Source organism: Amphibalanus amphitrite, unplaced genomic scaffold (assembly GCF_019059575.1).
Source record: "Amphibalanus amphitrite isolate SeventyFive unplaced genomic scaffold, NRLGWU_Aamphi_draft 001073F_arrow, whole genome shotgun sequence".
NCBI classification, from domain to species: domain Eukaryota; kingdom Metazoa; phylum Arthropoda; class Thecostraca; order Balanomorpha; family Balanidae; genus Amphibalanus; species Amphibalanus amphitrite.
Window position 1 is genome coordinate 55,899 of NW_024882567.1, and position 22,855 is coordinate 78,753.

Below are 22,855 nucleotides of genomic sequence, written 5' to 3' on the forward strand. Positions count from 1 at the left end.
TCTGAACGTAGGCAGTGAACATGGTCTATCAGAGATGCGGTCTAATTTCATTCATGGCCGGTTTACACCTCCAGTCTCTAGGGAACTGACCGCGTCCCCGACTTCAGTTTCCCACAATCGCACAATGCGGGCGGAAACGTCTCCAGTACTGTATTCCAAGCTCCACGAAGACGGTCCACCCAGCACACACAGCGAATTATGAACGAAACCAATGAAAGTGACGCTAGCACACTAAACCGAACTAGCACACGCACTCACACACACACTTGCACAGTCTGAGAGACCGTGTGACTACGCCGGCCGTGAGACAGCGGGAATCGGCAGCGGGCCGCCCGGACCGCGGCAATGGACGCTGCGGGGCACAGGCGCGCGGCGCGGCTCTCCGTGGGAAGGGCCCAGTTCCCGTCACTGAGTATATACTCTCCAATGATCCCGAAACCGACATACCCTCCACACCCTACTTTGTTGATCTCTAAATCACACGGATGATGCGTCGTATGCGTCCTACTCCAAATCAGAGCCTGAACATTGGGTTCAGCACGTGTCAATGACACACAGCGCCATGATTTCGAGCCTCCAGCCGGCCGCTACACTATTGTAATATCCCCGTGCCCGGTCCGCCGTTCCGTACACTCCTGTCAAACCGGCCGCTACAGTATTGTCAGCTCCGTCCCCAATCCGCTGTCCCGTCCTGTCCCGTCCGGCCGGCGGCGCGCTGACACACGGGGTCCGGCGAGCCGGATAACTCACTGGCAACCAACTGGCCCCAGCCGCGTCCCAGCTACCGACTGGCCAGTGCTGGGCGGCCAATGGGACCATGGGACCGCCCGGGCTGCTGACGTAATGGGCTACATCGTACTGCGTGCAGTGAAACAGGCCTGGTGGCCAAAGCACCTCACCGCCCAGTCGGCCACATTTAAACTCCGGTCACGCCCCAGAACAGGGCGGCGCCACAGCACTGCCTGACGTCACCAGTCAGGTCAGGTCACCGGCCCCGGCTCCGGGGACTATATGAAGCTGCTGAATCCCCCTCTACATGAAGCTGTTGTAGCTGTTGCCGCCCATCTGCGAGCTGTTGCCGTTGAAGCCGCCCATGCCGCCGCCCCCGCCGCCGCCGCCAAAGCCTGTCAGAGGGGGGGAGGAAGCGTTCAGATCTCAGGGTAAGAGGGCAGCGGGAGGTGTCATAAAAGGCGACTTTATTCCATTGGAGAGTCCATCCTATAAAACATTATCCATCCTCAACTTGCTTTGCAGCCACGCGAATCGTGAATACACATTAGCACTGACGCGACCACGTACTGAATCACGAAAACAAACCAGACGCTGCCGCAGCCCACAGGTGGCCACTGTGTCCCGGGACGCTACGTCGGGCAGTTTGTGGGTGAACACCGGCGATAACTCAATCGGCCCATCATCCTGCTCCCAAGTTCTCCGGACTGCCAATACACTGACCACGGATCACACGCAGGACCCCCCCCCCCCCCGCGGAGTGCTCACCTCCAAATCCGCCGCGGCCCGGGCCGGGGCCGCCGCCGCCGCCGCCGCCCATCCCTGGGCCGCCTCCGCCCATGCCGGGCCCGCCGCCGCCCATGCCGGGCCCGCCGCCGCCCATGCCGGGCCCGCCGCCTCCCATGCCGGGTCCGCCGCCTCCCATGCCGTGCCCGCCGAAGCCGCCGCCGTAGCCGGCCATGTTGCCGTAGTTGCCGGCCGGCGTGCTGTTCAGGAACAGCTCGATGTAGCGGTGCGCCATGTGAGACTTGTCCTGTGACAGGGAGGGACCGGAGGTGGGGGGTCTCAGAGCGCGAGGGAGGGGCCCCGGAGGGGAAGGGGTGCTCAGGGCAAGAGGGAGACGCGGCCGGGAAGGAGAAGACGAATGACAGCAGAAGGTTGACATCGCCTTGTTTCAGTTCGGGGGGGGGGGGAGCGCGAAAGAAATAGAAGGGACAGAAGGGAGAAGGGCATAGCGATGACAGGATATGTCAACAGTATAACTACATAATGCATTTTGCAAGATTTCATTAAAACAAGGCGATGGTGCAATTGGCTCCACTAGGCACTAAGACTAACATATTCACAATATTTAAGAAGCGCCAGCTGCCCAGCGCCGCTCAGCCGGCCGACAGCAGACGGTACCTTGGCCGGCCGGCAGTGTACGGTACCTTGGCCGGCTGCAGTGTACGGTACCTTGGCCATGGCCTTGACGGCCTCCTCGTGGCTGGAGAAGTCCACGTTGGCCTGTCCCGAAGGACGGCCCAGGTCGTCGAACAACATGTGGACGTGGAACGGCACCAGCGGACGGAAAAACTGGGCGGAGAACACAGACACACAGCGTCAGATAACGGGGAACGGCACCGGCGGGCGGAAAAACTGAGCGGAGAACACAGACACACAGCGTCAGATAACGGGGAGCGGCACCAGCGGGCGGAAAAACTGGGCGGAAAACACAGACACACATCGTCAGATAACGGGGAGCGGCACCAGCGGGCGGAAAAACTGGGCGGAGAACACAGACACACAGCGTCAGATAACGGGGAGGCGGGAGCGGCACCAGCGGGCGGAAAAACAGCGGGAAAATACAGACACACAGCGTCAGATAACGGGGAACGGCACCGGCGGGCGGAAAAACTGAGCGGAGAACACAGACACACAGCGTCAGATAACGGGGAGCGGCACCAGCGGGCGGAAAAACTGGGCGGAAAACACAGACACACATCGTCAGATAACGGGGAGCGGCACCAGCGGGCGGAAAAACTGGGCGGAGAACACAGACACACAGCGTCAGACGGACACTCGTGCGACAATGCAATACAATACCCAGCGCGGACCGCTGAACGGGGCGGCCAGAGAGGCGGTTCAAGACTGAACAGCTGCACCAGTGGAGAGTAAAAGAGCGGATATACGACACCTTACAGCGCTGCAGTACCAACGTACCGACAGTGAACCGGCAACACGGACGTCGTTAAAACTGCGACCGATACCGACCAATTTCCAACTAAAACCCGATAAATTTCTACATTATCTATGAATATCACAATAAGTAGCACTGACCAGATAGCAGAAACGCTTTAAGTGGAAAAATCAGTACCATAAAACGAGCGCATTCCACGGCTCCAAGTCCTCCGACTTGGAGCCGCTCGCTCCTGAGCGATGGTCTCCCCTCCCCCTTCCTAACGCTCGCTCACCTCGATAATGTCGGACTCTGTGCTTCTGTAGGGCAGGCCTCGCATGTGGACCGTGTGTCCGGAGAGAGATTTCCAGCCACCGCCGCCGCCGCCGCCGCCCATTCCCTTCATTCCGCCGCCGCCACCACCCATTCCGCTGTTCATTCCGCCGCCCATTCCGCTGTTCATTCCGCCGCCCATTCCGCTGTTCATTCCTCCTCCCATTCCTCCTCCCATTCCACCGCCCATTCCACCTCCCATCCCGCTATTCATTCCTCCACCCATTCCGCCTCCCATTCCGCCGCCCATTCCGCTGTTCATTCCGCCGCCCATTCCGTTGCCGCCCCAGCCGCCGCCGCCGCCTCCTCCGTCGTAGAAGTCGTCGTACTCCGACTGGAAGCCTGCCGAACAGGGATCGGTCAGTAGCGCAGAGCCGCGGCAGTATCCGGACCGAAACAGCCACTGCGCGGAACGGCCATTTCAGTTACTAGCCGGCTCGTACCAGACACATGTCCCTGCGGCGTGAGCCATCCCACCCGTGATCCCGTCGGCGCTGCTGTCAGCCAGTCGCTAACCCCAGACCCGGGCTGTCAGTGCCGAACAGTCCAGTGATCACCCCTGTCTAGTGCCCACCCCTGTCTAGTGCCCACCTCCCCGTCCCCTGTCCCGGTTAGCAGTCACTGGCGGACAGTCCAGTGCCCACCTCCCTGTCCCCTGTCCCGGTTAGCAGTCACTGGCGGACAGTCCAGTGCCCACCTCCCTGTCCCGGTTAGCAGTGGCGGACAGTCCAGTGCCCACCTCCCCGTCCCCTGTCCCGGTTAGCAGTCACTGGCGGACAGTCCAGTGCCCACCTCCCCGTCCCCTGTCCCGGTTAGCAGTGGCGGACAGTCCAGTGCCCACCTCCCTGTCCCCTGTCCCGGTTAGCAGTCACTGGAGACAGTCCAGTGCCCACCTCCCTGTCCCCTGTCCCGGTTAGCAGTCACTGGCGGACAGTCCAGTGCCCACCTCCCTGTCCCCTGTCCCGGTTAGCAGTGGCGGACAGTCCAGTGCCCACCTCCCCGTCCCCTGTCCCGGTTAGCAGTCACTGGCGGACAGTCCAGTGCCCACCTCCCTGTCCCGGTTAGCAGTGGCGGACAGTCCAGTGCCCACCTCCCCGTCCCCTGTCCCGGTTAGCAGTCACTGGCGGACAGTCCCGGCCACTCACCCCTGCGTCCGCCGCGGCCGGCCGGCGGGCCGCCGAAGCGCGCGCCCGGGCCGCCGGCCAGTCCGGCGCCCCCGGCGGCGCCCCAGCCGGCGCCCGCGGGGCCCAGACCGGCGCCGCCGCGGTCGCCGCGGTCGTAGGGCGTGGGCCGCGCCAGCATCAGCGGCCGCACCTTGCCCGAGCCCTGGGCCGAGCGCACCTCGCTCAGACTGCTGCGGAATATCTCAATGTACCTGCGGGGGAGCGGCCGGCGGTCAGCGGTTAGCGGCGGCCTGGCGGGCGGAGTGGGCGGGTGTCGGGCGGACCCAGTCGCTGGGGTTCAGGGGCGCATCAACAGATAGGCCACTATGCGCTAACAGCTGAGAGTGGAGAAGGATAAGGGAAGGACGAGTCCGAAGAACACAACGATTAAAGAAAAGTGCCAACCAGGGAGCTGTTGGAGAGGAAAAGAAAAGAGGACCAGAAAATGAGTAAAGGAGAAGAGGATCCGATAAACAATTTAGGTAGCAGCAATGTTCAAGAGCCCCAAGACACTTCAGGCCTGGACCGAGGACGCGGGAATAGGAGGTGTTTAGGGTTTCGAAGGGCAAAACGAAACCAGAACGATACAACTTTAAAATCAGACTACGCCAGCCAGAACAGAACAACCATACGACCTGCTGAGGAATACTGAGACGCGGAGGAAGCAAGTCCAACGACGGTGGGCACACCAGGCGAGCATTAGCACAGCAAGTGTTGCCTCCAATAAAGGCAAGAATTAACACCACTTAAAGGGACTATCCCACCTTCTAAAATGTTGTTAAAACCAGTTAAATTGTGCCCGACTTTATACATTGGATGACCAGGAACACGGTTCTGGCATTTATTTTTCATTAAACATCTTAGGCTTCCCATATTCCAAACACAAACTTTCAAATATGTGACGTCACAGCCAGGGTTGGCATTTTTGCCGGCAAAAACTAGTTTATGCCATTTGCCGGTTTAAACCGGTTTTAACCGGCAAAAAGTGGCAAAAACTGGCAAAAACTAAAAACCATCACAATGATATGCATAGACATGGATTTAAAGATGAAACATTTTGAGGAGAATTCGGTGAAAGCTTTATGCTTTCAAGCAGAAGTGTCATTGACCGTTGAAGTGTTCTATAACTCAAAAAAAAAAATCCATGGGCTTTCCATAAGGAACCAGTAAGACACCTTTTGGTGTTGGCAAATGAGCCAGTGCAAGAGTGAGTCCTGCACAATCAGAAGTGCGAGGGGGTATCTGCCACTGATATGCGCACGGCACCCTACCGTGGCAGCTTTGCCCCACTCTCCCCTACATGGAAATACATTCTGTGGTGGATGTCTACCGACATGCATAGACATTTTAAGCAGGGATAAGTAATGAGGCAAACTTCAGAATGTTTGGTGCATCTCTATAACATCCAGAAATGCATTTGTACATACATTTCAGATCCATTCCTAACTAGAAAAGTTGTGGTTTGGGCCACCTGAGTTTTATCCAGTTTTTGCCAGTTTTTGCCACCGGGGTTTCTGCCAGCCGGTTTAAACCGGTTAAAACCACTGGCAAAAACCAGTTTTTGCCACCCCTGCCAACCCTGGTCACAGCCCAAAATTACCTCCTTCCCCAGGCCACATTACTGTCATAAAGCTGATTCTTTTTACTCTGTAGGCACCACAACAAAGTTCAGACCAAGTTTTAAGCGATTTTTCAACGAACAAACCCATTTAAATCAGAATGACTAAGCTAGGTGACGTCACACTAACGGTCGCTCCATGTTGAAGATAGGGCCTTGTACAAGGCCCATTTTCAAATGAAGGGAACGAATTTCTTCAACACCAAGAGGCCGCGGGGGTTGCAACCTAGATAGATAGTGGTTTCTGAACCTCGCCGCAAACTTGGCTATCTCAACTCAAACCCCATGTTAAAGGTGGGATAGTCCCTTTAACACAAGCCCTCGGTGCTTCGTTTCTGCCAATGAGACTGACACTGCCAAAACACACAAGAAGGTAACAGTAATGTTAGTTCCATAGAACCTAGAACACAGACGAGGACGCAAAACCGCCACAAATCAGCATCAGAACTCACTAAATCAGTGGTGCAGTACCCCGGACACCGATCACAGAGTGACCTCCGTATCTCCTCCCGCACGACTGACCTTCGGTGAACCAGCAATTTCCTCCCGATGGGCTGAGGTGACCTCCCGACGACCTCAGGTGACCTCCCAATAACCCTCGGTGAGCTCCCAGTAGACTGACCTCAGGTGACCTCCCGATGACTCCAGGTGAGCTCCCAGTAGACTGACCTCAGGTGACCTCCCGATGACTCCAGGTGACCTCCCGTTACACTGACCTCGGGTGACCTGATGACCTCAGATGGCCTCCCGTTCCACTGACCTCAGGTGACCTCATGATGACCTGAGGTGAGCTCCCAGGATGGGCTGACCGCAGGTGACCGCCCGATGTCCTCCATGTCCTCCCGAAGAGCTCATGCGACCTCGATGACTTCAGCAGTCCAGACACCCTCCCGGCCCCGCCACCGCGCCCTCCCGGCCCCGCCCTCCCTGACTCCCCGCCACCGCGCCCTCCCTGACTCCGCCAACACCCCTCACCAGTCCAGTGCCGACCCTACCCTGGCCAATACCCGTCTCTACCCTCCATCACCGCACCGACTGCCCTGACTCACCCCTGCTCCACCCACCACTCGGCCATACCCCGCTACTACCCATCCCCTCCCACTACCCCAACACTACCCCGCCTCCGACTCCGGCCCGCACACCCCGCCCTCTGCCCCGGCCCCACAGCAGGGCGCCCCACCTGTGGCCGATTTTCTCCTTATTTTTGGCCATGGCCCGCTCGGCGACCTCTCTGTTCACAAACTGGACATAGGCCTCGCCCGAGGAGCGTCCCTGACCGTCCAGGGGGATGGTAATGCCATTGGGGACCACCTCCAGCCCTGCGGAACCCGGCGGGCGCGTCACCAGGGGTACCACGGGGTCTCAGGGGGGTCTCAGGGGACCGGCCGTCTCAGGGGTACCGCGGGGTCTCAGGGGACCACCGGGATGGGGCCCACGCAGTCTGGGGGGGGGGGGGCGGACGGTCCGCCGCGTTAGAGGGACAACACACGGTCACAGGTATGAGGTCAGAGAGACACGGCAGCTCGGCACACAGCCGCACACATCGCCAAGACACAAACCACAGCGCTGGTAACGACGCACGCCAGGCCTATGGCCCCAGCATCGTCAACAATACTGTAATGAATAATCATAGTATATGACACACAGTTCCTACGCAAAACTTAGTCTCCTTTAAGTTACAAAAAAGCAGCGCAGACAAGGTTTCCCTGTGAGCCGCCTCCCGCCCGTCCCCCGGCCGGCCGCCCCGTCCCTCCGCCGGCCGGCGGCCACTGACCGGAGAAGAAGTTGGCGATCTCCTCCTTGCTGCAGCTGTAGGGCAGGCCGCGCAGGCGCAGGCATCCCTCGTCCAGCGGCGAGCCGGCGGCGGCCGCCACCCCGGAGCGCTTCATCACCCACTCCATCTCGGACCGTTTGGAGCGGAACACTGCGCCGGAGCCGGGCCGGGGGGAGGGGTGTCAGAGCCCGCCGCGTACCGCCCAGCGCCGCCGGCAGCCGCGAGCCGCTCAGAGAGAAGATTATCCGTCCGTCAGGCGGGAGAGGCGGCGGCGGCGGCGCGGCGACCATCGCAGCGCGGCGACAATCGCAGCGCGCCGCCGCCGCCGCGCCTCGACCGGGTCCGGCGTGAGAGAGTCTAATCACAGCTGGCCGAGTGGGAGTAATCACAGCTGGCCGGGGAGAGAGTCTAATCACAGCTGGCCGGGGAGAGAGTCTAATCACAGCTGAACGAGTGGGAGTCTAATCACAGCTGGCCGGGGTGAGAGTCTAATCACAGCTGGCCGAGTGAGAGTCTAATCACAGCTGGCCGAGTGGGAGTAATCACAGCTGACCGAGAGAGAGTCTAATCACAGCTGACCGAGTGGGAGAGACTAACCACAGCTGGCCGAGTGGGAGTCTAATCACAGCTGGCCGGGGTGAGAGAGTCTAATCACAGCTGGCCGGGGAGAGAGTCTAATCACAGCTGGCCGTGGTGAGGGAGTCTAATCACAGCTGAACGAGTTGGAGAGTCTAATCACACTGACCGGGGTGGGAGAGTCTAATCACAGCTGACCGAGTGGGAGTCTAATCACAGCTGGCCGGGGTGAGGGAGTCACAGAACACCCCATCCACAGCTCACAGAACACCCTGTCGATAACTCACAGAACGTCCCATCCACAGCTCACAATATACACCCCATCCACAGCTCACAGAACACCCCATCGATAACTCACAGAACACCCCATCCACAGCTCACCAAACAACCCATCAACAGCTCACAGAACACCCCATCCACAGCTCACAGAACACACATCGGTAACTCACAGAACACCCCATCCACAGCTCACAGAACACCCATCGATAACTCACAGAACAACCCATCCACAGCTCACAGTATACACCCCATCGACTGCTCACAATATACTCCATCCACAGCTCACAGAACACCCCATCCACAGCTCACAATATACACCCCATCCACAGCTCACAATATACACCCCATCCACAGCTCACAGAACACACCCTATCGACTGTTCACAGAACACCCCGTCCACAGCTCACAGTATACACCCTATCGACTGCTCACAGCAGGCTCAGCGCCGCCAGCTCACCCTCCACGTAGCGGTGTCCCATGGTGCAGTTGTGTTTCTTTTTGGCCGCCTCGAAGTCTGCCTCGGAGCAGAGCTCGACGTAGGCCTCGCCGCTGGGCCGTCCCTCGCGTGACAGCGTCAAGAACACACCCGCCTTGCCGCCCTTCACGTTCACCCCATCTGCGCCGCGCCGGGAACAGCGGTCGGTCAGTATCAGACAGAGGGACGGGGAGGGCGGTCAGTGTCAGTCAGGGGGACGGGGAGGGCGATCAGTGTCAGTCAGGGGGATGACGGTCAGTGTCAGTCAGGGGGACGGCGGTCAGTGTCAGTCAGGGGGACGGCGGTCAGTGTCAGTCAGGGGGACGGCGGTCAGTGTCAGTCAGGGGGACGGCGGTCAGTGTCAGACAGGGGGACGGGGGAGGGCGGTCAGTGTCAGACAGAGGGACGGGGAGGGCGGTCAGTGTCAGTCAGGGGGACGGCGGTCAGTGTCAGTCAGGGGGACGGAGGTCAGTGTCAGTCAGGGGGACGGCGGTCAGTGTCAGACAGGGGGATGGGGGAGGGCGGTCAGTGTCAGACAGGGGGACGGGGACGGCGGTCAGTGTCAGTCAGGGGGACGGCGGTCAGTGTCAGTCAGGGGGACGGTGCTCAGTGTCAGTCAGGGGGACGGAAGACGGGGCTCAGTGTCAGATAGAGGGGACGGAGGAGGGCGGCCAGTGTCAGTCAGGGGGACGGGGAGGGCGGTCAGACAGAGGGGACGGAGGTCAGTGTCAGTCAGGGGGACGGCGGTCGGTGTCAGTCAGGGGGACGGCGGTCGGTGTCAGTCAGAGGGACAGCGGTCAGTGTCAGTCAGGGGACAGGGACGGCGGTAAGTGTCAGTCAGGGGGAGGGCGGTCAGTGTCAGGCAGGGGACGGGGAGGGCGGTCAGTGTCAGTCAGGGGGACGGAGGTCAGTGTCAGTCAGGGGGACGGTGCTCAGTGTCAGTCAGGGGGACGGCGGTGTCAGTCAGGGGAAGGGCGGTCAGTGTCAGTCAGGGGGACGGAGAATGGCGGCCAGCCAGGGCTCGGGCCAGTCTTTTTCTGTTCATTTGAAAAAGTCAGATGGATGCAGCGTGTGGGCTCTGCCAATTAGGGCGGAGGACGTGGGGGGCTCCCCAGTACGTGTGTCCGATTTGTGGCGCGCTGTGTCATTGTCGTACCTCCGAAGAAATGGATGATGTCCTCCTCAGTGGCTGCCCAGGGCAGGCCGCGCAGTCGGATCACGTGTCCCTCATCATTGCTGTCGCCCGACATTCTGGGAAGGGACAGACATGTGACAGCAACCCGGTGACGGGTGAGACAGACATGTGACAGCCCGGTAATGGCATTTTTGCTGGCAAAAGCTAGCTTGTCATTTGCTGGTTTAAACCGCGCCCCAGTGGCAGTCTCAGCCAACTTCTGTGGGGGGGGGGGGGGGCATGTGTTACCACCATTACCACCCACCTCTAACTCAAAAACTAAGAGGGCTAGAAAGACGCGGTAAAAAGCAGTTGATAGCACTCAATGCGTATGATTGAAAGTATTTCAGTCATTTTTCATCTTAGAGCAATATTGGGATCACCAGAGCTCAGCTAAGGTCAAAATTTGCCAATTGTCATTAAATTTTTCAGAAAACATGCTGTTATCCCAGCAACTATGATAGCTAGAAAAAGGCATGGAAAAGCAATAGATAGCTTTTGATTTTTGAACTCTTCTTTTGATAAGGCCATCATCAAAATTGACCTCAGGTCAATGGTTCAGTAGGCGGAACTATGGTCAAGCGTACCCATTTTCGGGAACGCATTTTCGTTCCCATGTTTGGGAACGATAAACCCAAATATGGGAACGCCATGTAGGCATTATTTAAAACAAGAAAAAGAACCGTTAAATGACGTCCAAAAAATATAAAACGATCGTGAACCGCCTGATAGTTGTCTCAATATTGTTGGGAAAGAGTTTGATATTGTAAGGCCCATCGTAGTTTCAAATCGTTCCCCTATTTCTAAAGCAGTCCATCACCCGGGCCGCGAGCCCAAATTTGGGAACGCTCTCGTACACTGGCGCTGCAAGCGTTCCTTATTATGGGAACGGCGTACCCAAAATTGGGAACGATTTCACCGACGCCTTTCAGGGGCTCTTTTCATTAACAAGCATCACGTCCAACGCCGCAAATTATTGTTAACGCAACAATCATCAGATGACCTTTCCGGCAAGACCGTTGCATGTTTCGCCCGGTCTTCTGCGCTTTTATTCCCGTCGATCTCGCAGCGGGCACGCCCCCCCTCTGCAGGATTACGTAATCCACAACGCTCAGCGATGTTCAACAAGGTCTTCCATACCTATATCCACCGTCCGCGCCGAGGGTGGAGACATGTCAAGCACCTGTCTGCTAATCACCGAGAGTTGACGAGCACAAGAAGTATCCAAAAATGGGAACGCTGAATATGTTACACCCTCAAAACACCTAGTACCAATGAAAATCTAGTTTTTTCCTTTCTTAATGAGTGTAAGTGGCAAAAGGCCTGGTAGGATGGGCACGAGGAATGATCGAAATCAGCATAAAAATTATAAATAAGCCACACAGAGCAACCTATACCTATCAGAGAAATTCCCCCAAAACGATCATGCTTAGAAACGCCGAAGACAAAAACCACGCTCATGACTCTGCTTATAAAACAACGCTAAACAGCTAGCATCCAAATAAAATATGTCTTTCAGGGCTGATAAAATACAGCTGAATGATTTCAAACCACTGAAACTGAGTTTACAACAGTAGTTCGGTAAAATCACTGACGTTCCACGCGGTCGATCGCCCCGACACCAAAAGTCAACAATATTACCTCGGGACTGTCCGCGTGTTCGCTTGCATATGTCAGCATCTGGTGTCGCTAGAATGAAACTTCATAACCAGGCGAAAATTATTATACTTGACCTCAAAATGTAAAAAATGCTTCATTTTCCTTAAAATTGCATGTTAAATGTCATATAACCCATATTTCCACCATTCTGTCATTTTAAAAAAATCATTAAAAATATCATTCCACGGTCAATTTCCTTGCTCCACGGTCAGATTAAAGATAACTTTATGGATATTTAGTAGATACTTAAATCAGCGTGCACTTTTTTGAGACGTGATGCACTTTTGAGTTTTAGTGGGCGAACGGCCGAAAAATTGCCTTCCGTTCTCATAAATGGGAACGCCCGTTCCCATATTTGGGAACTCCGTTCCCAAAAATGGGAACGTTCCTATATTTGGGTACTCATGACCATAGTTCCGCCTACTGGGTTGAGCCTGCAGAGGGCAAAAACTCCAAAAATAGCTGGTGCAAATCATGCAGAAATTTCAGCGTGAAATCGCTTGTACTGAATTCTAGAGCAAGTGGGTCTAACTGGCGTTCGGCATAATGCCCAGATGTTTTCCAGTCTGGTCTGAAAAGAAACGCCACGATGCTTGGCAGGAATTGCCTAGGCTCGTAACTTTAATTTACTGTCAATGTTGGTTAGAGACCGGCTTTTATTAATTGATGCCAGTTTAAACTAGCTAAAATCAATAAAAGCCATTGCCTGGCATTAATTCAATTTTGATTTTGATTTCAGCCGGCGACTCAGCCCAAGTCCCAATGGTTTCATATTGGCATTTAAAAATTGCACTGAAATACGAATGTAATTGTTACCAACATGAACTGATTTAATTAGGTTAAAAACAACTTACCTCACAAAATTATATAGATTTCGAGAAGGGTAAATCTAAACCCCCTTCGTAACCACTCGTGCCGCACCACTTGCCGCACAAAAAGCGCACAAAGCAAGGCCAAAGCGGCGAGTACACAGGGGAGCAATGCCGCTTGAACCCTATTGGCCGTAGTGTCTAACGGTGGCGGCCATATTGCGCAGACCAAGAAACAGCTGCCGCCTGTGTTGAGGAATAGGGAATTCGGGACCTCGATTTACGTTTGCGGCCGCCGCATCCGTTACGTTCAAGTTACGTAGATACGAAACCCGGCATCTTACGCAGAATTGAGTGGGGAACACGATCGTATCTTCGGAATTCCTCAAATTCACTCGCCGGACCTAGATTTGCCCCGGCCGAGGGGGTTGATTGAACCCACCTCGCTAATGCGCCGCTAATTAAACTAGAATTAAGCGGTAAATATGTCGTTTGCGACAAAGGATAATGCAGAGTGACTGGTAGGAACCCACTAGAAAAGGTCCCGGGTCAACCGGTGACCTCTGAGGTCAGGTCAAGTGATCTCAGGCACGGGTTCGGTTTTTGGTAAATAACTTCGCCAAAAATGGCCGTAGAGCCGCGATTTTGGCATCATCGTGTTCAGCTAGCTCAGGCGCATCGAGTGATATACTTTTTGTTCGGGTCAGGTCAACTTAGGGTGTTAACCTCAGGTCAAGGTCAGGTCAGCACCCCCAGGTCACGAAGTTGGTCGAAAGAGGTCATGTCGCATATCATTCGATTCGGCAGGTCTTCCTGAGTCCATTGGTGGCTTTCCCGACTCGCTAGCTCAATTTGATCGGGAGTTATTGAAGAAAAACTGTGACCCTTGTGACGTCACATATGACGGATGATAATGACGTCACGCAAGGGCAACAATGCATATATGAAGCATAGAACCTTGCAAGGAGTGCATGAAATCATGATTTTATATGCTTGAGATAGTTTCAGATCATTCTCGGCGCCAAAATAGCAATTTTCATATTTCCCCATTGACTTATAAGGGCTTAACGTATTAGTTCCTTGTATCTGAGAAGTTTTTAGGATTTCATCTTATTCTCCACTCAATTCTGCGTAAGATGCCGGGTTCCGTGTCCACATAGCTTGATTGTAACGGATGCAGCGACCGCAAACGTAAATCGAGGTCCCGAATTCCCAATGGGGATGTTCGGCTTATTTCCTCACCAGGTGGCAGCACTGCCTTCTTTGGACACAGAAACTGTGGCGGCGAATGCGCCACTATGTTTTGCACTGTGTGGAGTCCGTGCGGTGTTGGTCCGACTGCTGTCAATTTAGCAGCACTTTTACCGGGGTTACATGAGCGATCCGTTCCAAATACGCACTACGCTAATGCGCATCAGCTCCCCACAAACGGATCTACGGCACCGGTTACATGAGACTAATTCGTTTTATCTACGTCAAACGGATCTTGTTTGGCTCACCCGGGCTGACTCCTCGACGGCCGGTAATTCGTATCACAAACGGAATAGGATTAGCGTACAGTCATGGCGCAGTTGCGGCATTTACCGGGACGACTGAGCTAAATTTTAAATACTTATATCATTTGATAGGCTCAAAAACATTTAAAATTAACATGAAATCAAAAAATGAAAACAAAGTTTTCTTGTTTTAAGTCAGTGGGCACTGATTCGCCATGCAGCGACAGCAGGGTGGTCAGAAAAAATCATCTATAAAAATATTTCATTCATTTTATTTCACATGCAAAGACTAAACCAAAATACCAACATTTTTTTTTTGCTATTTTCTACGAGGCAGCCAATAAAAAAATGCTTAGTATTTTGCATTTTGACGCTTCCAGTCAGCAAAGAATAGTCCTTGTGAAATACGGCCCGAATCGTGTGCCTCGGACGTTTCGGTTACATGAGCGATCCGTTCCAAATACGCACTACGCTAATCCGCATCAGCTCCCCAAGAACGCATTCAGTGCACCGACTACATGAGCAAATTCGTATCAGTGACGTCAAACGGATCTAGTTTGGCTCTCGGCCCGATGCGCATTACAAACGGAATAGCATACAAATGTGGCGCACTTCCGTAGCAATAGAGGTGACTGAATTAAAAACTTTATATCTTATGTCTTTTTTGCATTTAATCTGCTCAAAACATTCTCAATTAACTTAACAAAAAAAAGTTGAACATAAAGTTGTCTTGCTTTGACTCATTGGGCAATTGCCTCTCTTGATTCGTCTGTAGTGCTGTCAGAAAAATGTTTCAACTGAAAGTACTTTGATATTTTCTTCTTGGTTTTCACTATATTTATTGACAAAATACCGACATATTTTTTTAATTATTATTACAAAAGAAGCAAATGAAAAAATACCTATTATTCTGCATTTTAATGTTTCTTTTTGGAAAGAAATAGTTCCTGTAATACGTATCTTGGTCCTATTCGCTTCTAAGCCTCTTTCTCAGCGGATTTTGTTTGGACCACCGATTCGTATTAGCAGGTGGATACATGAGTCGGTAGTACGCTCCTGATTCGCATTAGCGGTGAATCCGATCGTGATACGTATTTGCTTTGCTCATGTAACCGCGGATCGGATCGCCGATTCGTACTAGCAGGTGGCTACATGAGTCGGTAATGCGTTCCTAATTCGAATTAGCGGCTAAATACGTATTTACTGTGCTCATGTAACCCCGATATTTGATTATCCAACTACAGTTTGATATTCAGGGTGCGTCGATTTCGCCCAAACTTGCCCCAGGGACCAAGTCTGACACGCTGAGCACGAATCTGGTGTCAGAAATCCGCTATTCTCAACCGATCACCCAAATTTACCGTTTTTGAGTTCGTCCATCTACAGATTGACAAACTCCAGGGGCCATCGATTTGGCCCAAAAATGGGTCCAGGGGACCAAGTCTGACACGCTGAGCACGAATCTGGTGTCAGAAATCCGCTTTTCTCAACCGATCACCCAAATTTATCGTTTTTGAGTTCGTCCATCTACAGATTGACAAACTCCAGGGGCCATCGATTTGGCCCAAAAATGGGTCTAGGGGACCAAGTGTGACACGCTGAGCACGAATCTGGTGTCAGAAATCCGCTATTCCCAACCGATCGCCCAAATTTACCGTTTTTTTTTAGTTCGTCTATCTACAGATTGACAAACTCCAGGGGCCATCGATTTCGCCCAAAAATGGGTCTAAGGGATCAAGTGTGACACGCTTAGCACGAATCTGGTGTCAGAAATCCGCTATTCTCAACCGATCACCCAAATTTACCGTTTTTGAGTTCGTCCATCTACAGATTGACAAACTCCAGGGGCCATCGATTTGGCCCAAAAATGGGTCTAGGGGACCAAGTCTGACACGCTGAGCACGAATCTGGTGTCAGGAATCCGCTATTCTCAACCGATCACCCAAATTTATCGTTTTTGGGTTCGTCCATCTACAGATTGACAAACTCCAGGGGCCATCGATTTGGCCCAAAAATGGGTCTAGGGGACCAAGTGTGACACGCTGAGCACGAATCTGGTGTCAGAAATCCGCTATTCTCAACCGATCACCCAAATTTACCGTTTTTTGAGTTCGTCCATCTACAGATTGACAAACTCCAGGGGCCATCGATTTCGCCCAAAAATGGGTCTAAGGGACCAAGTGTGACACGCTGAGCACGAATCTGGTGTCAGAAATCCGCTATTCTCAACCGATCACCCAAATTTACCGTTTTTGAGTTCGTCCATCTACAGATTGACAAACTCCAGGGGCCATCGATTTGGCCCAAAAATGGGTCTAGGGGACCAAGTCTGACACGCTGAGCACGAATCTGGTGTCAGGAATCCGCTATTCTCAACCGATCACCCAAATTTACCGTTTTTGAGTTCGTCCATCTACAGATTGACAAACTCCAGGGGCCATCGATTTCGTCCAAAAATGGGTCTAAGGGACCAAGTGTGACACGCTGAGCACGAATCTGGTGTCAGAAATCCGCTATTCTCAACCGATCACCCAAATTTACCGTTTTTGAGTTCGTCCATCTACAGATTGACAAACTCCAGGGGCCATCGATTTGGCCCAAAAATGGGTCTAGGGGACCAAGTCTGACACGCTGAGCACGAATCTGGTGTCAGGAATCCGCTATTCTCAACCGATCACCCAAATTTACCGTTTTTGAGTTCGTCCATCTACAGATTGACAAACTCCAGGGGCCATCGATTTGGCCCAAAAATGGGTCTAGGGGACCAAGTGTGACACTCTGAGCACGAATCTGGTGTCAGAAATCCGCTATTCTCAACCGATCACCAAAATTTACCGTTTTTGAGTTCGTCCATCTACAGATTGACAAACTCCAGGGGCCATCGATTTGGCCCAAAAATGGGTCTAGGGGACCAAGTGTGACACTCTGAGCACGAATCTGGTGTCAGAAATCCGCTATTCTCAACCGATCACCAAAATTAACCGTTTTTGAGTTCGTCCATCTACAGATTGACAAACTCCAGGGGCCATCGATTTGGCCCAAAAATGGGTCTAGGGGACCAAGTCTGACACGCTGAGCACGAATCTGGTGTCAGAAATCCGCTATTCTCAACCGATCACCCAAATTTACCGTTTTTGAGTTCGTCCATCTACAGATTGACAAACTCCAGGGGCCATCGATTTGGCCCAAAAATGGGTCTAGGGGACCAAGTCTGACACGCTGAGCACGAATCTGGTGTCAGAAATCCGCTATTGTCGACCGATCACCCAAATTTATGGCCCCTGGATGGCCCCTGGATCGATGGCCCCTGGCCGGAGTTTGTCATCTGTAGATGGACGAACTCAAAAACGGTAAATTTGGGTGATCGGTTGAGAATAGCGGATTTCTGACACCAGACTCGTGCTCAGCGTGTCACACTTGGTCCCCTAGACCTATTTTTGGGCCAAATCGATGACCCCTGGAGTTTGTCAATCTGTAGATGGACGAACTCAAAAACGGTAAATTTGGGTGATCAGTTGTGAATAGCGGATTTCTGACACCAGATTCGTGCTTAGCGTGTCAGACTTGGTCCCCTAGACCCATTTTTGGGCCAAATCGATGGCCCCTGGAGTTTGTCAATAGCTGTAGATGGACGAACTCCAAAACGGTAAATTTGGGTGATCGGTTGAGAATAGCGGATTTCTGACACCAGATTCGTGCTCAGCGTGTCAGACTTGGTCCCCTAGACCCATTTTTGGGCCAAATCGATGGCCCCTGGAGTTTGTCAATCTGTAGATGGACGAACTCAAAAACGGTAAATTTGGGTGATCGGTTGAGAATAGCGGATTTTTGACACCAGATTCGTGCTCAGCGTGTCACACTTGGTCCCCTAGACCCATTTTTGGGCCAAATCGATGGCCCATGGAGTTTGTCAATCTGTAGATGGACGAACTCAAAAACGGTAAATTTGGGTGATCGGTCGAGAATAGCGGATTTCTGACACCAGATTCGTGCTCAGCGTGTCACACTTGGTCCCCTAGACCCATTTTTGGGCCAAATCGATGGCCCCTGGAGTTTGTCAATCTGTAGATGGACGAACTCAAAAACGGTAAATTTGGGTGATCGGTTGAGAATAGCGGATTTCTGACACCAGATTCGTGCTCAGCGTGTCACACTTCGTCCCCTAGACCCATTTTTGGGCGAAATCGATGGCCCCTGGAGTTTGTAAATCTGTAGATGGACGAACTCAAAAACGGTAATTTTGGGTGATCGGTTGAGAATAGCGGATTTCTGACACCAGATTCGTGCTCAGCGTGTCACACTTAGTCCCCTAGACCCATTTTTGGGCGAAATCGATGGCCCCTGGAGTTTGTCAATCTGTAGATGGACGAACTCAAAAACGGTAACTTTGGGTGATCGGTCGAGAATAGCGGATTTCTGACACCAGATTCGTGCTAAGCGTGTCACACTTGGTCCCCTAGACCCATTTTTGGGCGAAATCGATGGCCCCTGGAGTTTGTCAATCTGTAGATGGACGAACTCAAAAACGGTAAATTTGGGTGATCGGTTGAGAATAGCGGATTTCTGACACCAGATTCGTGCTCAGCGTGTCACACTTGGTCCCCTAGACCCATTTTTGGGCGAAATCGATGGCCCCTGGAGTTTGTCAATCTGTAGATGGACGAACTCAACAACGGTAAATTTGGGTGATCGGTTGAGAATAGCGGATTTCTGACACCAGATTCGTGCTCAACGTGTCAGACTTGGTCCCTGGGGCAAGTTTGGGCGAAATCGACGCAACCTGAATATCAAACTGTAGTTGGATAATCAAAGTGCTGCTAAATTGACAGCAGTGTTGGTCCGAGGGGCTGAATTTCGGTGAATTTGATAGCAATTGATTTGAATTTTGCTCAGATGGGTTGTGAATTTATATTCAGCATGTGTCACAAACATGGAAAGGCAAGTTTACAAAGGACAGGAGACTTGGAAAGGCTTCAATTGACGTAGCCGAAGATAGACCGACCCCAAACGGTAATTCCATCGATGTAGCACGTTTCCAGACATTTTTTTTATGGCGAGCATAACTAAGAGTACAAAATAGTCTAACTTAACTCATAGCTGGATCTTGTATTGTCCATATGAGGTAATTTACCTGTATAAGTTTATGGGCATATCACTATAGGAAATTGACCTGCCCTTTGAGAAAGGCATTAAAAGATGATACATGCTGCTGAGAATGATATATAAATTCAATGCATTTTTATCAGATTCATTGCAAGCATTTTAGCAGTGTTCTACTTTGTCTGGTACCAAAGATATTGCATGCAGATAAAGGTTATGATAGAAAAAGACAAATAGGATCTATTTTGACACCAGCAACCAGGAGGTATATGTAATAGAACACTAAGCTACCTACTATTTATGAATTGTTACAAGTATTGATCATCCTACATGGTGTTACAGGTGCCCAGTGCAATCATGCTTCTGGTGCGGAGTTGTCAGGATGGAGTCCGAGGAATCAAGGAAGGCAGAGGACCTGCGTATGAAGGAACCAGCCCTGCGGATGAAGTTCTGAGGTGCATACAGAGGGATCCCACTGAAAGACCAGGTAGGAGTTGGTGAACAGCTTGTGCACTGCACTGATGGCCTTTCTTGCAAAATGTTTTTTTTTAACTCATCACCCAAAGCTACTCATTATTGATATAATATCTTCATTTCATCAGGTAAATAATTGTTTACTCTAAGTTTTGATTCACACTGAAGTGAACACTATTTTAGAATATTCACTCAGCCTTTTTAGCAACTAAATACGGGCAAGTTTTTTGTTGTTTTTTAAAATAAATTTTCACCTAGAATATTTGTATAGGCAACTGCAATAAAAGTGCATTTCAAAATTGCAAATACTTTGTGTAAAGTTCATGGGTCTTGATGATGTCACTGTATCCAGTTCATCATATCAGATTTCAACTGTGCTTAAACTGTAATGTTTTGCTAATTGCTTCAGTATATAATGTCCTTTTATCCATGCATGTTAAACATATGTATCTCATTATGACTTGCCAAGATCTTTCCCTACTGTCTTATGCCATTTTTCATTTATTCACAGGTGCAATGCTGCATTGATAAGATCCAGATTCAAGAGCATGGATGCTACCAGATCCTGTGATTTGAAGTTACCAGTGTCACTGCTGCTACAAATGACATCAGCAGCACTTTCTTTGGTGAAAGTTTAGAGGAGCAAACAGTTGGTGCTCTGTGTAGTCAAGCAGTGGAGTTTTGCCACAATCATGAAGTTGATTAAGGTGTCAATTTTTGCTCTGGCTTCTGGGACACCTTGGATCTACATTGCAACCTATGCTAGTGTTCAACATTTCGTGTCATAGTATCACTGATGCAAAGCGTGTTGCATCATACACAAATGAGAGCCAGCAAATTGTCAGACATTTTCTAGTGATAGAGAACTGCATGCCTTAAGCAATTGTTGAAGGTGATAAGTGGTGAATGGTAGGGCTCAGCCACTCGGCTCCTTCCTTCAAAAGTTATCAATCAGCTCTAGAAGAGTAGTCATAGCAATGCTTCATATGTGAAGGCTACTTGCCTGAACGGAACATTGTGGATTTGTTAATTAAGTACCTCTTTATTACAAGTTTGTGCCCATTACAAGCCAAGCTTATTTTACTTAGTTTGTTGCAAGTTTTCCAGGCAGCCTTCACACTTGTGTCGCTGAATATTAAACTTTAACTGATAGACCGACGAGATATTGTCCCTTTCGCATCAGATTGTAACCAGTCAGTGGTGTTGGTAGAAGGTACAGTCTGTCTTAAAAGTACCGCGCAAAGTGACGGTGGATCCATCAAGCCTGACCGAAGATTGAGGAAGGGCCTGCTATAATTTGAAAGTCACCGAACCAATTGACCTGGGGAACGGACGAGGATGTCATATAGAGCCACGCAGAAATCGCCGGTCATAGACATAGACATAGACGTGTATTGAAGCCATCCACGATACACTCGTGGCTATTACGGCCGCTCGTACAGGGCTAAAACTCTGCATGGGAGACATAACATAAAATAACGTGATAAATACGCTCAAAGCCCGTACACACAAACAAACATACACATGCACTCATACAGACTCATGGCCGCTGTCTAAGTCACCTCGCCTCCCCGTAGGTGGGATTGGAGGTGCCGACCAAATAGGTGGGCCGGGAGACGCGTCAGTTCTGACGGGAGCTGGTTGTAGGCGAGGGGCGCCCGGCAGCAGAACCGGCGCTGCCCCATCGCTGTCCGCGATCGTGGGACTGACAGATTGCGGTCCTGTCTGGTGGATCGCTGCCGCGTCTGCGATACCTGCACCAGCTGGGCAGCCAGGGTTTCTGGCTCGCCTGATCGCCGCACCTTGTGCAGCAGGCACAGAGAGTGATACTGAGCAAGCTGCTCAGCGCTGAGCCAGCCCAAGTTATCCAGCAGGTCCGATACATGGTCGTACTTTTTGCGGCCGAAAATCACCTTTGCAGCATAGTTAATTATTTTTTGGAGCCGAGAGAGGTTTGTCTGCGTGCAGTTGCCGTATACTGAGATGCAGTATCGGACCTGCGAGAGAACGAGGGCTTGGACGATGACGGTGACAGACGATGGTGGGAGGTGGTTCCTTAGATGTGATAGACCATGAAGGGTTCCGAAACAGCGGTTTGTGAGAGAAGAAATGTGACTAGTCCAGCTGAGCGTGCTATCGAATGTTAAACCGAGATTTCTAACTTCCGAGACAGGGAGTAAATCATGATCGCGGAATTTGACAGAGAGGCCGGGAACGTTGCGCAGATTTTGAGAGCTTCCCAACAACATCAGCTGAGTTTTTCCTGCGTTAACTTTGAGGCCGTTGGCCTGGAACCAAAGGTCGATGGAAGTCAGCACTGCTTCCATCTTCCTGACCACGCTTTGCATGTCAGATTTTTTGCCAGAGACCAGAATTTGTGTGTCATCGGCGTACTGTGCTACCACTGCATCTCCGGTGAACAAGGATAAGTCGTTCGCGAAGACGCAGTAGAGCAGAGGGCCGAGAGCAGAACCTTGGAAGACGCCGATGTTGTTGGGAAGAGGAGATGACTTTTTGATGTCATTCGTTGCCCATCATTACAGAATGAACGCATGCCGGATGAAGGGTTAAGTCAATAGTCTGTACAAACTACAGGGATGTGATTGACTTATCTGACAGTGACGAGCGCTAGAGGTCAACTTAAGACCGTAGGTATGCGTTCTTGTCATGGAATGTGTGTTGTAAATCGATTGTTTCATGCGTGTGAATATATGTCTGAATGTAACAAGGTTTTTAATTTCAACTGTGTAAGTTAAAATATGTGATAACATCGTATCTTTCGTACTCTGTAGCTTTTGGTGACCATTCGACCAGCTCCCTTTCCTTCCGCTCAATGACAATGTAGTAGTTTGCCTTTCACACGCGTCATTGTCTTCCTAATATCGAAATCAACTGTAGCTACTCATTTTAGCAAAATGATGAACCTGAAAAAGGCATGAAACGCAGTTTCCGTTCGCGGCGCGTCGGCCGCCGTCGCCGCCCGCAGTGTTATCCCCGGCCCGGCCTGCCGGCCGGCGCGTTGTGTCCAAAGCATACCG

The 22,855-nt window shown here is 51.8% G+C and overlaps 1 protein-coding gene and 1 long non-coding RNA gene across 2 annotated transcripts; one reads left to right on the forward strand and one right to left on the reverse strand.

The window, feature by feature from the left end:
• Positions 1-135: 135 nt before the first annotated feature.
• On the reverse strand, positions 136-12,890 carry LOC122369795 (heterogeneous nuclear ribonucleoprotein H-like). The gene is made up of 11 exons (XM_043344803.1): positions 12,793-12,890; positions 10,262-10,356; positions 9,088-9,246; positions 7,776-7,925; positions 7,182-7,320; positions 4,366-4,595; positions 3,918-3,970; positions 3,183-3,623; positions 2,185-2,304; positions 1,498-1,762; positions 136-1,124 (listed from the first exon to the last, which is right to left on the reverse strand). Exons 2-11 carry the CDS (start codon positions 10,353-10,355, stop codon positions 1,033-1,035), a joined length of 1,743 nt encoding a protein of 580 aa, XP_043200738.1. The 5' UTR covers position 10,356; positions 12,793-12,890; the 3' UTR covers positions 136-1,032.
• Positions 12,891-18,990: 6,100 nt separating this feature from the next.
• LOC122369792 lies at positions 18,991-22,536 on the forward strand. Its single transcript, XR_006254476.1, has 3 exons — positions 18,991-19,253; positions 19,686-19,830; positions 20,329-22,536. It is a non-coding gene; the product is annotated as an uncharacterized LOC122369792 (long non-coding RNA).
• Positions 22,537-22,855: the final 319 nt, after the last annotated feature.

Bases quoted from the DNA above. Each gene is read 5' to 3' on its own strand.
- LOC122369795 (XM_043344803.1), bottom strand. From the start codon at position 10,355: ATGTCGGGCGACAGCAATGATGAGGGACACGTGATCCGACTGCGCGGC. The intron at 3,624-3,917 runs GTGGGCACTGGA...CGTTCCGCGCAG, and splicing joins CTGCTAACCGGGACAGGGAG to TGGCTGTTTCGGTCCGGATA. The intron at 1,125-1,497 runs GTGAGCACTCCG...CCCCTCTGACAG, and splicing joins GGGCCGCGGCGGATTTGGAG to GCTTTGGCGGCGGCGGCGGG.